The 13,291-nt window shown below is 36.2% G+C and overlaps 1 protein-coding gene across 5 annotated transcripts in view; it reads right to left on the reverse strand.

Moving 5' to 3' along the window:
- The window catches only part of LOC106054673 (uncharacterized), a 43,377-nt gene that overhangs the window by 29,692 nt on the left and 394 nt on the right, over positions 1–13,291 (reverse strand). For 3 of the 5 annotated variants that reach the window (XM_056024717.1, XM_056024714.1, XM_056024712.1), the window contains exon 2: positions 4,655–5,896. In XM_056024717.1, coding sequence (XP_055880692.1) covers positions 4,655–5,794 — 1,140 coding nt within the window. In that variant the 5' untranslated portion in view covers positions 5,795–5,896. Of the gene's footprint in view, positions 1–4,654; positions 5,897–7,641; positions 7,918–12,901; positions 13,027–13,291 lie in introns of those variants that run through there. The other 2 variants (XM_056024716.1, XM_056024713.1) reach the window with 2 other exon arrangements.

Raw genomic sequence — 13,291 nt, forward strand, 5'->3', positions numbered from 1 at the left:
ACTTCAAAGCTTCGACCTTTTAAAGGGACTAATTCAGCTTAGGCCACCACTTCAGTCAAGGTATAATTTTTCCCTTGTTTGAAATACCAAACAAAATATTTAATTACCAATATTTAATTAACTAAGTGATTAATCTATTACATTGATTCTTGTGTTGTCACGTAAAAGAAATAATTGTGCAAATATTCAGTTTGATCCGAGATTGGGTGTCGGAGAAGAATGTTTACAAACTTTTTACCAGACAGACAGACAGACAGAGTGAGTTGATATAAGTTTTGTACAAATTCCTTCAATAAACTCTAATGCTTTGGAATGAATGTGTTTTCGATTAAAAATGTTATTGTATCTTTGCGTAATTAATACATACTATTGAGAAAAACAATCACTTTTGACGAAGATTGACAAACAATTAAACGGAATTCCAAAAAATTATTTAGAAAACTATCAATGGAAACCACTGACGCTCTTAGGGAATAAAGAATGTATCAAAATGAAAAACAGCTAAACTTTGTGGGAGAGGCTAAGTACGCTTGAAATTGGCTTGACTTGGCTACCTATTAAGGGGGCTCGAGGTTCGACACCCGACTCGACCAGAGTTGTGTTTACTGAGCGCCTTAAGACAGCACGGAAAACCTTCTCCTGGGTACCCCCCTCCTCTCACTGGTCCACAAATGAGAATGAACCATAGCGCTCTGAGCATGGATGTAGCGCTATATAGAAGCTATAAAATAATAACGCTAAAGTTTAAATATGAAAAACCTCTAATCTTCTGTCAACGAAGCAGTGCCCCAACTGTGTCCATTGAATGAACAAATGGAAACCTTCTCGCTGCTAGACCAATGGTTCCCTTCAGTAGTTGTTAGCTCTGTTGGGTGTCTGGCCTTACAACTTTCGGGATCCTGTGCAGCAGAAGTTGCTCTATTAAAAATAACCTTGTAAGTCCCATAAACTGTGAGGGACTCGTCTCATTAAGCCGAAATGGAGCAACCCATAAGTTGGCTGCATTGAGGTTAAATGTCCTTGACATCTATTCAAGTCACTCCTTCATGGAACCAGGGTGGGTGGGTGGACAGCTAATTTCAAAAACGACTTAAACGATTTTCCTAGAAATTTAACAGTTGATGTATATCGCTAAGGAAAGAATTAGGCCTACTAGCTCGTTGACCACACGGGGAAAACTCTAGTTTGACCGTTATAATTTTTCAAAGTAAAAAATAAATAAATGTAAATTTGGCTGAAGACTATATCTAGTATATCTAGGTCTAGAGCCAACATGATAACATAATGTAGTCAGCCGTATTACCGTAAGGGCGATAACTATGTAAATTTAAAGTTGTTTCAATGTCCATATAACACATACCAATAAATAATCGTACAACTCTACCTCACTCGCCGAATCAGAAAATATTTGCTAGCAGCTGACGATGACACGGGTTCGATACCATATTCGAACCAGAAAATGTTAAATTATTTTTTTATTATATTATTATATTGAAAGTTTAATAATGGAGGTATTGTCTTTATAAACAAATACGTGTTTTTTATATTATTTTTTAAATGTCAATATGTTATACACGTATTTGTGATTGTTGCTAAGCGTCAGATACTGATTTGTGGAAAATATATATAAGACATTTTCTTTCTTGCTGTATAATAGAGACTGATGGTATATAGAGACATATAGAGAATGTGGGTATACACTATACAGAATGATAATATAGAGACAGAATAGAGATTGATGGTATATTGAGACATATAGAGAATGTGGGTATACACTATACAGAATGATAATATAGAGACAGAATAGAGATTGATGGTATATTGAGACATATAGAGAATGTGGGTATACACTATACAGAATGAGGATATAGAGACAGAATAGAGACTGATGATATATATTGAGACATATAGAGAATGTGGGTATACACTATACAGAATGATAATATAGAGACAGAATAGAGACTGATGGTATATAGAGACATAAAGAGAAAGTGGGTATACACTATACAGAATGATGATATAGAGACAGAATAGAGATTGATGGTATAGAGACTGATGGTATATAGAGACATATAGAGAATGTGGGTATACACTATACAGAATGATGATATAGAGACAGAATAGAGATTGATGGTATATTGAGACATATAGAGAATGTGGGTATACACTATACAGAATGATGATATAGAGACAGAATAGAGACTGATGGTATATAGAAACATATAGAGAATGTGGGTATACACTATACAGAATGATGATATAGAGACAGAATAGAGATTGATGGTATATAGACTGATGATATATATTGAGACATATAGAGAATGTGGGTATACACTATACAGAATGATGATATAGAGACAGAATAGAGACTGATGGTATATAGAAACATATAGAGAATGTGGGTATACACTATACAGAATGATGATATAGAGACAGAATAGAGATTGATGGTATAGAGACTGATGATATATATGGAGACATATAGAGAATGTGGGTATACACTATACAGAATGAGGATATAGAGACAGAATAGAGACTGATGGTATAGAGACTGATGATATTTATTGAGACATATAGAGAATGTGGGTATACACTATACAGAATGATGATATAGAGACAGAATAGAGACTGATGGTATATAGAAACATATAGAGAATGTGGGTATACACTATACAGAATGATGATATAGAGACAGAATAGAGACTGATGGTATATAGAAACATATAGAGAATGTGGGTATACACTATACAGAATGATGATATAGAGACAGAATAGAGATTGATGGTATATAGACTGATGATATATATTGAGACATATAGAGAATGTGGGTATACACTATACAGAATGATGATATAGAGACAGAATAGAGACTGATGGTATATAGAAACATATAGAGAATGTGGGTATACACTATACAGAATGATGATATAGAGACAGAATAGAGATTGATGGTATAGAGACTGATGATATATATGGAGACATATAGAGAATGTGGGTATACACTATACAGAATGAGGATATAGAGACAGAATAGAGACTGATGGTATAGAGACTGATGATATTTATTGAGACATATAGAGAATGTGGGTATACACTATACAGAATGATGATATAGAGACAGAATAGAGACTGATGGTATATAGAAACATATAGAGAATGTGGGTATACACTATACAGAATGATGATATAGAGACAGAATAGAGACTGATGGTATATAGAAACATATAGAGAATGTGGGTATACACTATACAGAATGATGATATAGAGACAGAATAGAGATTGATGGTATAGAGACTGATGATATATATGGAGACATATAGAGAATGTGGGTATACACTATACAGAATGAGGATATAGAGACAGAATAGAGACTGATGGTATAGAGACTGATGATATTTATTGAGACATATAGAGAATGTGGGTGTACACTATACAGAATGATGATATAGAGACAGAATAGAGATTGATGGTATAGAGACTGATGATATATATAGAGACATATAGAGACTGTGGGTATACACTATACAGAATGATGATATAGAGACAGAATAGAGATTGATGGTATAGAGACTGATGATATATATTGAGACACATAGAGAATGTGGGTATACACTATACAGAATGATGATATAGAGACAGAATAGAGATTGATGGTGTAGAGACTGATGATATATATTGAGACATATAGAGAATGTGGGTATACACTATACAGAATGATGATATAGACAGAATAGAGATTGATGGTATAGAGACTGATGATATATATTGAGACATATAGAGAATGTGGGTATACACTATACAGAATGAGGATATAGAGACAGAATAGAGACTGATGGTATAGAGACTGATGATATTTATTGAGACATATAGAGAATGTGGGTGTACACTATACAGAATGATGATATAGAGACAGAATAGAGATTGATGGTATAGAGACTGATGATATATATAGAGACATATAGAGACTGTGGGTATACACTATACAGAATGATGATATAGAGACAGAATAGAGATTGATGGTATAGAGACTGATGATATATATTGAGACACATAGAGAATGTGGGTATACACTATACAGAATGATGATATAGAGACAGAATAGAGATTGATGGTGTAGAGACTGATGATATATATTGAGACATATAGAGAATGTGGGTATACACTATACAGAATGATGATATAGACAGAATAGAGATTGATGGTATAGAGACTGATGATATATATTGAGACATATAGAGAATGTGGGTATACACTATACAGAATGATGATATAGAGACAGAATAGAGATTGATGGTATAGAGACTGATGATATATATTGAGACATATAGAGAATGTGGGTATACACTATACAGAATGATGATATAGACAGAATAGAGATTGATGGTATAGAGACTGATGGTATATAGAGTTAGAAACATAGTAAAGAGGCCAATGGTGTAGAGACTGACTGACTTGATAGTTTGCTATTAAAATAAAAAGGCAATGTGTTTGTTTCACTAAATCTACGGTGAGTGTACTTATAATAAAGGACAGTGGGGGGGACAATGTGTGACTAGTTTCAATATTTGCCAATGGCTGAAAAAATGATAATCCTAAAAAAACGTCCCTACGTTCATAAAACAAAAAGCACACAACAAGACCGAGTTTTCCTAACCTCTGAGTTATCGTACACACCGAATTTCCCGCACATTTTATAAGTCTGGTCTACGGGGAAAGGTGACCTTGATGGGCTGCTGTTGACGTCAGACTGACGCAGCGTAAAATCCATTGACGTATTTCCTGTCAGCGGATTGATTTGACAAGAGCTCAGTAACTTGTGCTCGTTGTGTGGACTCTCGTCGTAGTTGCACTTGTAGCAGAAAACGTTTTTATACAACAGACCATCAATAAGTTTTGGGGTGACGTAGCTGTTGCAGGCTCGCTCGTAGAAGGAATCCCGCCTCCGCCACTTGCCAGTCACGTTGCATTTCGTTATCATATCCTTCGAAACGTAACACTTCCGGGCTTGCTTTTGTGGCGGAGGAATAAAAACCGATTCGCAATCGTCTGATAAGACAAACATCTTAGCCAAGTCGATGGCTGTCTGGAATGATGTCAATTTCTTCGCTTTCTCACAAGTAAATTTAATATCCCATGGAATGGAGTCAAGAACACCGTGGCAACGAGCGCAATGGACATTTTTAAACACCACTTCGGAACTACTTTCCAGTGACGTGACAGGCGCGATGTCTCCTGGTTCACACTTGTCTCTGTCCTGTGTGAAACTGTGTGGACAGCGAGAGACCATATAATAACTTTCTAGACTATTCTGAGCGTAGTGGCCAACCAGGATGCGAGTGCTGTCTCCTGGAATTTTGGCCACTTTGGATTTACGTTCACCCCATTCCGGAATGTGAAATCGGGCGCTTTCACAGGACAGAACGTTCATGTCGAATCCGGTGAATGGCCGAGTCAGGTCTTCGTCTCGAGGCTCTAATGCTCTATCCGGGCAGCAGTCGTTGTGGGTGAAACAGTGGTGGTCGCAGGCGCATGGGGCGCAACGATAGCACTGGGTAGGCACTTGGTCCTTGCAGAGGCGGTCCTGCCCGCAGTAAGCGCTGTGCCATTGAATCACTCGCGATATGAAGTCTTGATGTTCGCCCGATCCATGGGGCGGCAGGGCGTCCAAGTAAGTACCGTAACGTTTCGGCGCTGACGTTCGGCCATCGCCAGAAGTGACCACTGGAGAAAGTGACAAGTGAAGGAGGGTGAGCGAGAAGAAGAGTCCACTTGGGGTGTAGCCTTGAGCCACCATGCTCTACACACCATAGCCAGTGAGATCCAGTCTACTAGAAGATGGCGGCCTCATGCCGAACGTCTTATTTGTGCAACGAGTTTCTTCTGACCAGGATGGACTCTGTGGAGGCAGAACATGAGAATCACTGAACGACATAAACAAAAAGTGAAATAGAAAACACAAGTCCTGAGATTTTCATTGGCAAGCAGAGACCTAGGATGGATTAGATTTTGTGTTGAAATCATTGGCTACGTAGTTAGCACCTAGGATGGATTAGATTTTGTATTGAAATCATTGGCTACGTAGTTAGCACAGACCTAGGATGGATTAGATTTTGTATTGAAATCATTGGCTACGTAGTTAGCACAGACCTAGGATGGATTAGAATTTGTATTGCAATCATTGGCTACGTAGTTAGCACAGACCTAGGATGGATTAGATTTTGTGTTGAAATCATTGGCTACGTAGTTAGCACAGACCTAGGATGGATTAGATTTTGTATTGAAATCATTGGCTACGTAGTTAGCACAGACCTAGGATGGATTAGATTTTGTATTGCAATCATTGGCTACGTAGTTAGCACAGACCTAGGATGGATTAGAATTTGTATTGCAATCATTGGCTACGTAGTTAGCACAGACCTAGGATGGATTAGATTTTGTGTTGAAATCATTGGCTACGTAGTTAGCACAGACCTAGGATGGATTAGATTTTGTATTGAAATCATTGGCTACGTAGTTAGCACACACCTAGGATGGATTAGATTTTGTGTTGAAATCATTGGCTACGTAGTTAGCACAGACCTAGGATGGATTAGATTTTGTGTTGAAATCATTGGCTACGTAGTTAGCACACACCTAGGATGGATTAGATTTCTTATTGAAATCATTGGCTACGTAGTTAGCACTGACCTAGGATGGATTAGATTTTATGTTGGAATCATTGGCTGCGTAGTTAGCTAGTTTACCAAACTTTTTACAAAGTTTATATCAACTCATTCTGTCTGTCTGTCTGTCTGGTAAAATGTGTTTACACGTTATTTCTCCAACACCCATTCTCGGATCAAGTTAAAACTTCGCACAATAATTCAATGTTATATACAAGAGATGAATCAATAATTTTTAAAAAGTAACCAATTAGACAATTAATTACTGATAAATGATTATTTTGTTGGATATCGAATAAGGAAATATCTTGTAAATTGTTGATAGTAATAGTTTCAAGTGTGGAGTTCTTCTTCTTTAAATAAGCTTTGTTTTTGTTTTTTTAAAGGATTTTTAAATATTTTGCTTGTGCAATTGTTTTTTAATCCATGTTTCATAAATAAACGCTAAATCTTTAATAAGAAAATACATTGATCAAAATCACAACAAATACAATACTGCGAGAGTATTTTGTAGAGTGATGGTTTGGGGGGAGTAGGAGGAGGGAGTCATGGTCTTAGAACTAAATTCATCAGGCAATCCTTTTAAATATATTCATTTTAAAATCTTTTTCTGGTTTAAAAAAATCGATCAAACAAGAATTGATTTAGCCAATGTTGTGCTAACATTGAGTTAATATTGTGTTTTGGACATAACTAAGCGCCTTAAGTTTCGTTAGCAGATACAGATTACTAACTAACCATGGAACTATACTAACTAACCATGGAACTATACTAACTAACCATGGAACTATACTAACTAACAGCAACTTGTGCCATGTAAATTTTTTTCCTACAAAGTCTAATTCGACAACGTTGTACCATTTTGTGTCTCCTCTGTTACACTCTGTACAGAATTAATATGTGGATGATGTATCTTCTTCTGGTTAAATTGTACCTTTCAGTGATAGACTTCATGAAACTATAACTTTCAGAAACTTACCTGCTGACTAATGAACTTTTCTACGCGTAAAACCAATTAAGACGGCATCATAAACTAAGTCCTCAGAAAGTTCTAGATTTCTGCTCCAGGCACTAATGAGTTTTTATTTTTATTCTACATCCGAGATTTTGTCTACGCAGTCTCTTTACTTCTAGATTAGCCTTAGATCTAGTTCGATTACTCTCCCTTGAAGTCAACGTCTGCCACTACTCTTTTGATTACGCATGCGCAAGAAAGTCTCTTGAGGCTTCATGAGACTCGGCAAGAATGTAAGCAGTCGTGTTTGACCCCTATCGGAATTTGTTTAGACAAATTTTACCACCTGTGGTTACAGCAAAACATACAGCAGTTGTCGAACCTTGGGAAAAAAAAAAGAGGTTGGGGGGGGGGGGTAATATGTGAAAGTGATTCGCAACTAGAATCTAGTTACTAGGTCTACTAAGAAATACACTAGCGTTTAGCTAATCTGATACTTCAATCAGGTGATGCTATTTAAATAAGTAACGCTAATTGAATGCTAAGGTTTATAACGCTAAACTAATTGAAGACTTGAAAGATGTAGGTTAAGTCTACTCTAATTTAATTTCAGATATGAAAAATCTCTCTAATGTTATTACAATATTTAACAACTAGAGCCTAATGTTAATTCTGAACAAGTGTGTAACATTACTGAGACGTGTATTAAGTCTCGGCTAATACAAGTGACATTTATAGCAATCACTGAAATCTAATACTCGAGTTCTTGAAATGTGTCTAAATGTGGGATGAAATATCCAGAGTTGAAAATTTCACGTAGACGAAGATTCTCTCTCTATCTCTCTAAGATCCACTGTCTCACTATCTCTCTAAGATCCATTGTCTCACTATCTCTGTAAGATCCGTTCTCTCACTATCTCTCTAAGATCCATTGTGTCATTGCTTCTCTCAAGTCCATTGTCTCACTATCTCTCTAAAGCCCATAGTCCATTCTCTCACTATCTCTCTAAAGTTCATAGTCTCACTATCTCTCTAAGATCCATTCTCTATCACTCTAAGATCCATTCTCTATCTCTCTAAGATCCAGTTGGCAAGTTGGGCATTCGCCTCAGGCCCCGAGCCTGAGGGATGCCCCGCGATCATAGATTCCTTTGTTACCTTCAGCTTCGAAATCCAGATTAGTTCTCATTAACTAGGACATGTTACTCAATATTGGTTGTGGTAAAATATGTAGGTCACAGCTGGGACTGCGCATCCAAGGGAAATACTGCATTCCTCACTAATCTTCGGACTCGAAGACTAGCCTTATTATTATTATTATTATATGGTAAGCAACTCGATGTTATATTCTGAATAATTCTAAACAGTTTGCTGTACATGTACCAACTATAAGCAACTTGATGTTATATTCTGAATAATTCTAAACAGTTTGCTGTACATGTATGGTAAGCAACTCGATGTTATATTCTGAATAATTCTAAACAGTTTGCTGTACATGTATGGTAAGCAACTCGATGTTATATTCTGAATAATTCTAAACAGTTTGCTGTACATGTATGGTAAGCAACTCGATGTTATATTCTGAATAGTTCTAAACAGTTTGCTGTACATGTATGTATGGTAAGCAACTTGATGTTATATTCTGAATAATTCTAAACAGTTTGCTGTACATGTATGGTAAGCAACTTGATGTTATATTCTGAATAATTCTAAACAGTTTGCTGTACATGTATGGTAAGCAACTCGATGTTATATTCTGAATAGTTCTAAACAGTTTGCTGTACATGTATGGTAAGCAACTTGATGTTATATTCTGAATAATTCTAAACAGTTTGCTGTACATGTATGGTAAGCAACTCGATGTTATATTCTGAATAGTTCTAAACAGTTTGCTGTACATGTATGGTAAGCAACTCGATGTTATATTCTGAATAATTCTAAACAGTTTGCTGTACATGTATGGTAAGCAACTCGATGTTATATTCTGAATAATTCTAAACAGTTTGCTGTAAATGTATGGTAAGCAACTCGATGTTATATTCTGAATAATTCTAAACAGTTTGCTGTACATGTATGGTAAGCAACTCGATGAATGGGAATTAAAGGATGAAGTTTATTTACTGTAAAGATGGCTCAACTTCAGCGTTGCTGTCATATAAGAGTTACAGTCAAATAAAAATATATCAATGGTAATGTAAATAGTGTAGCAAAGACAATGGTTATGGTTGCGCTAGATGTGGCAACATGTGTAGGTCGCAGCTGGGGCTGCGTAACCACAGGAAATACTGCATTCCTCATTCGACTCGAAGACAAGTCATCTTAATGTAATGCAAATATCATATCAAAAACTGTAAGCTAGTGTAAAGATTATATCAAAACTGTATGTTAGTGTAAATATATCAAAAACTGTATGTTAATGTAAAGAGTATATCAAAAACTATATGTTAATGTAAAGATTTATCAAAGGCTGTATGATTATGTATAGATTATATTATTCTATTAAAAATTGTATGTTTAGCACTGGCCCCCACTCGGCCGACCCCCCCGAAGGGGGGGGGGCGGACGAATTTTAGTATAGAATTCACACAATTTGTATACGAATTTATTACTTATGTTAATAATATATACTAATTATTTATATTTCAACCTATTTTTAGATTATTTCGCCCCCCCCCCTTCTAGTATTTTGGCCGATTTGGTAGGGTCGGGAGGGGGCGATGGCATCAATCCGCCCCCCCCCCCCAACCATAAACTTTCGAGTGGGGGGGCGTTCCTATTTTTTTGTAGAAATCACAGCTTGGTAACAGAATCAATTAAATATCTATATGATTAAAACTTTTTATTGGTATTCTAACAGATGTTTATATCATGTCGTTCATCTTTGGCCGATTGGGAGGAGCGAATACCTCTACTGCCCTTCCCATCTAAACCCTTTCAGTGGGGGGGGGGCGGTCCTACTTTTATGGAGAAATCATAGTATGTGAACAAAATTAGTCGAATATCTATATAATATAAACAGGTGGAAGTGCGATACATGCAATCACCTTCCCCCCCCCCCCCCCATCGGACAAACCAATACTTTTTCTTTTTGTATTATAGTAAGAAATTACAAAATAAAAAAAAATCTATCACTAATATAATTTATATATGCTATAAAGTAAATTCTTATATCGAGTCGCCCAACCTCTATTCTTTAATGCAAAATGCAATCATTAGCAGAAATTATAAAAAGGAGGGAGAATTAATCGTTTTCATTTTACCGCCCTTCCCCTTTCCAGGCAGAGTTTGTGTAATTTCACATGAATTTATCATAACTATTTTAAGAAAGACTTTGCTTTGGAAAAGTTATAATTCAAACGAAAATTTTCAATATAACAGTCACGGTTGAGATGAGTTCAAAAGCCAGATAATCTTTCCCTAGTCGACCTTTTCCAACCTTTACTCCATCTCATATTTTTCTAGTTAAATAAATTTAGGACTATAACTCACAATTTATGCTTACATTTTATTGAATATTATTAATCGAATTTTTTTTTTCGGCGGCGATCCTCAAAGCCTTAATCTAAATATGTTGGGTATGTTATCTTTTCAAAGAACAAATCGGTTGTATTTGCAATGTATTAAGAGACTATAAATTCATATTAGAATATTTTTCCACATTATTCAAAAGGTCCTTTATAATAGAATGAATAATGAGCTGTAGGGCACGAGAATGCGTTACTGCAGTGAAGAATGCCAAAAAACGCTTTTAGCGTTGAGGCTTCGCCCCGAACCTCACTGATGAATAATAAGCTGTAGATGTCAGGAGAATGCGTTTCTGCTGTGAAGAATGCAAGAAAACGCTTTTGGAGACGGGGCTTCGCCCCGAACCCCACTAATAAGTAATGAGCTGTAGATGTCAGGAAAATGCGTTTCAGCCGTGAAAAATGCAAGGAAACGATTTTGGCGTCGGGCTTCGCACCGAACCCCACTAATAAGTAATGAGCTGTAGATGTCAGGAAAATGCGTTTCAGCCGTGAAAAATGCAAGGAAACGATTTTGGCGTCGGGCTTCGCCCCGAACCCCACTAATACGTAATAAGCTGTAGATGTCAGGAGAATGCGTTTCTGCCGTAAAAAATGCAAGAAAGCGCTTTTGGGTGTCGGGGCTTCGCCCCGAACCCCACTGAGGAAACTTACAGCGCTTTCCCAGACCCCAAGCGTGCAAGAGAAAGGCCTCAACATGACTGTTTTTTTTTCCTATTTTTTTTTTCGCCGAAGATTGAGAAACAGTCTTATTTTATTCTCATATATCGAATATATATATGTATATATATATTTATATTCTAATATGAATTTATAGTCCCCTATATATGCTGTACGCACGTTTATGCATAGGGTTAGGGTTTACTGGGCGTTAGGGTTAGGGTTTGGAAAAAAATCGCCCCCCCCCCACTCCAAAGTTCTGGATCCGCCAGTGATGTTTAGGCATATTAATCAATTATTTAAAAAATTTAATGGATTTCATTACATTGTCTTAATTACCATATTTACAAGTACAAAAATACTATTAAAATAAATTGTATACATCAGAAGTGGAATACCAATAGAGGAGGTCAAGACTAAAAAGGCGAAATTAAAAAGCAAAGAAAAAAAAGTTGTTTATAACAATTACAAAGCTTAAATCAAAACGCACTAAAAAAAGTAGAAAAAAAAAGCCTTGGGTGTGAACTTCCATAAAACTCACACAGCCAGTGCGTTGTTCATGTTCAAAATGATCTAGTTCTATCCTGTCTGTCTTGTTTCTCTATACGTCAATACGCACTTCAACTGATGAGTGTTATTAATTAGAACTATGATCACGACAAGCTCTATAATTTCATATATTATATATAAATCTATCATTGACTATTTAGTCAATAGTGACTTTTTTTGCTTTAATTTTGTTTACTTTAATTGAGATTTGAACTATCACTTGCCTAAGCACAGCCAAGGGGTATTTTGGGTTTGAAATCGCCCTACGAGGGTTTCTGAAATTAAAACACCTCTCTTCTATAAAACAAAAAAAAAAAACAAGCGATGGTCACCAAAGTCCATGAGAGTAACTAATGGGGGTTTTGAGTTTAAGGCCCCCCCTCCAGAGTTTTTTTATGCTACCCCCCTCTTATAAGACTAAAGCAAACAACAGTCACCAGATTCTATGAGCGTAGCTAAGAAAAGTTTTTAGTTTTTAAAAAAAAGTGGCTTTAATTAAAGCTAATTAAAGTTTAAAGCCCCCAACAGATGGTTTTGACAAAAAAACTTACCTTTTCAATAAAAAATCTAAAGCAAACTAAAATCACCCCTAACCCCCGCTCCCGAAATCCTGGCTACGCCCATGAAATCTATGTATCAATCATTCAGACCCTGCTCAGCTGTTTCTTTGGACGACGGTAAACGAGGATGTCATTCAGTCTTCACTGGGATACCGGAAACCAAGCGCTTTAAATAGGTTTGTACTATCAGTTTTAAGTTACATATGCCAACTTTCATAATGAAAAGAAGATGTACTACATTTCAAAACGGGATGCACTTCAAAATGTATTTGAGTATTTTATTAAATATCCTGTGAGTATTTATTCACGATTTTAAAAAAAATAATTTCAGCGTTCGTTACATATTTAAATCAGTTTTATTAATCAATGCGAAACGTATTT

The sequence above is a fragment of the Biomphalaria glabrata genome, chromosome 3 (assembly GCF_947242115.1).
Source record: "Biomphalaria glabrata chromosome 3, xgBioGlab47.1, whole genome shotgun sequence".
In the NCBI taxonomy this organism is placed as follows: Eukaryota; Metazoa; Mollusca; class Gastropoda; family Planorbidae; genus Biomphalaria; species Biomphalaria glabrata.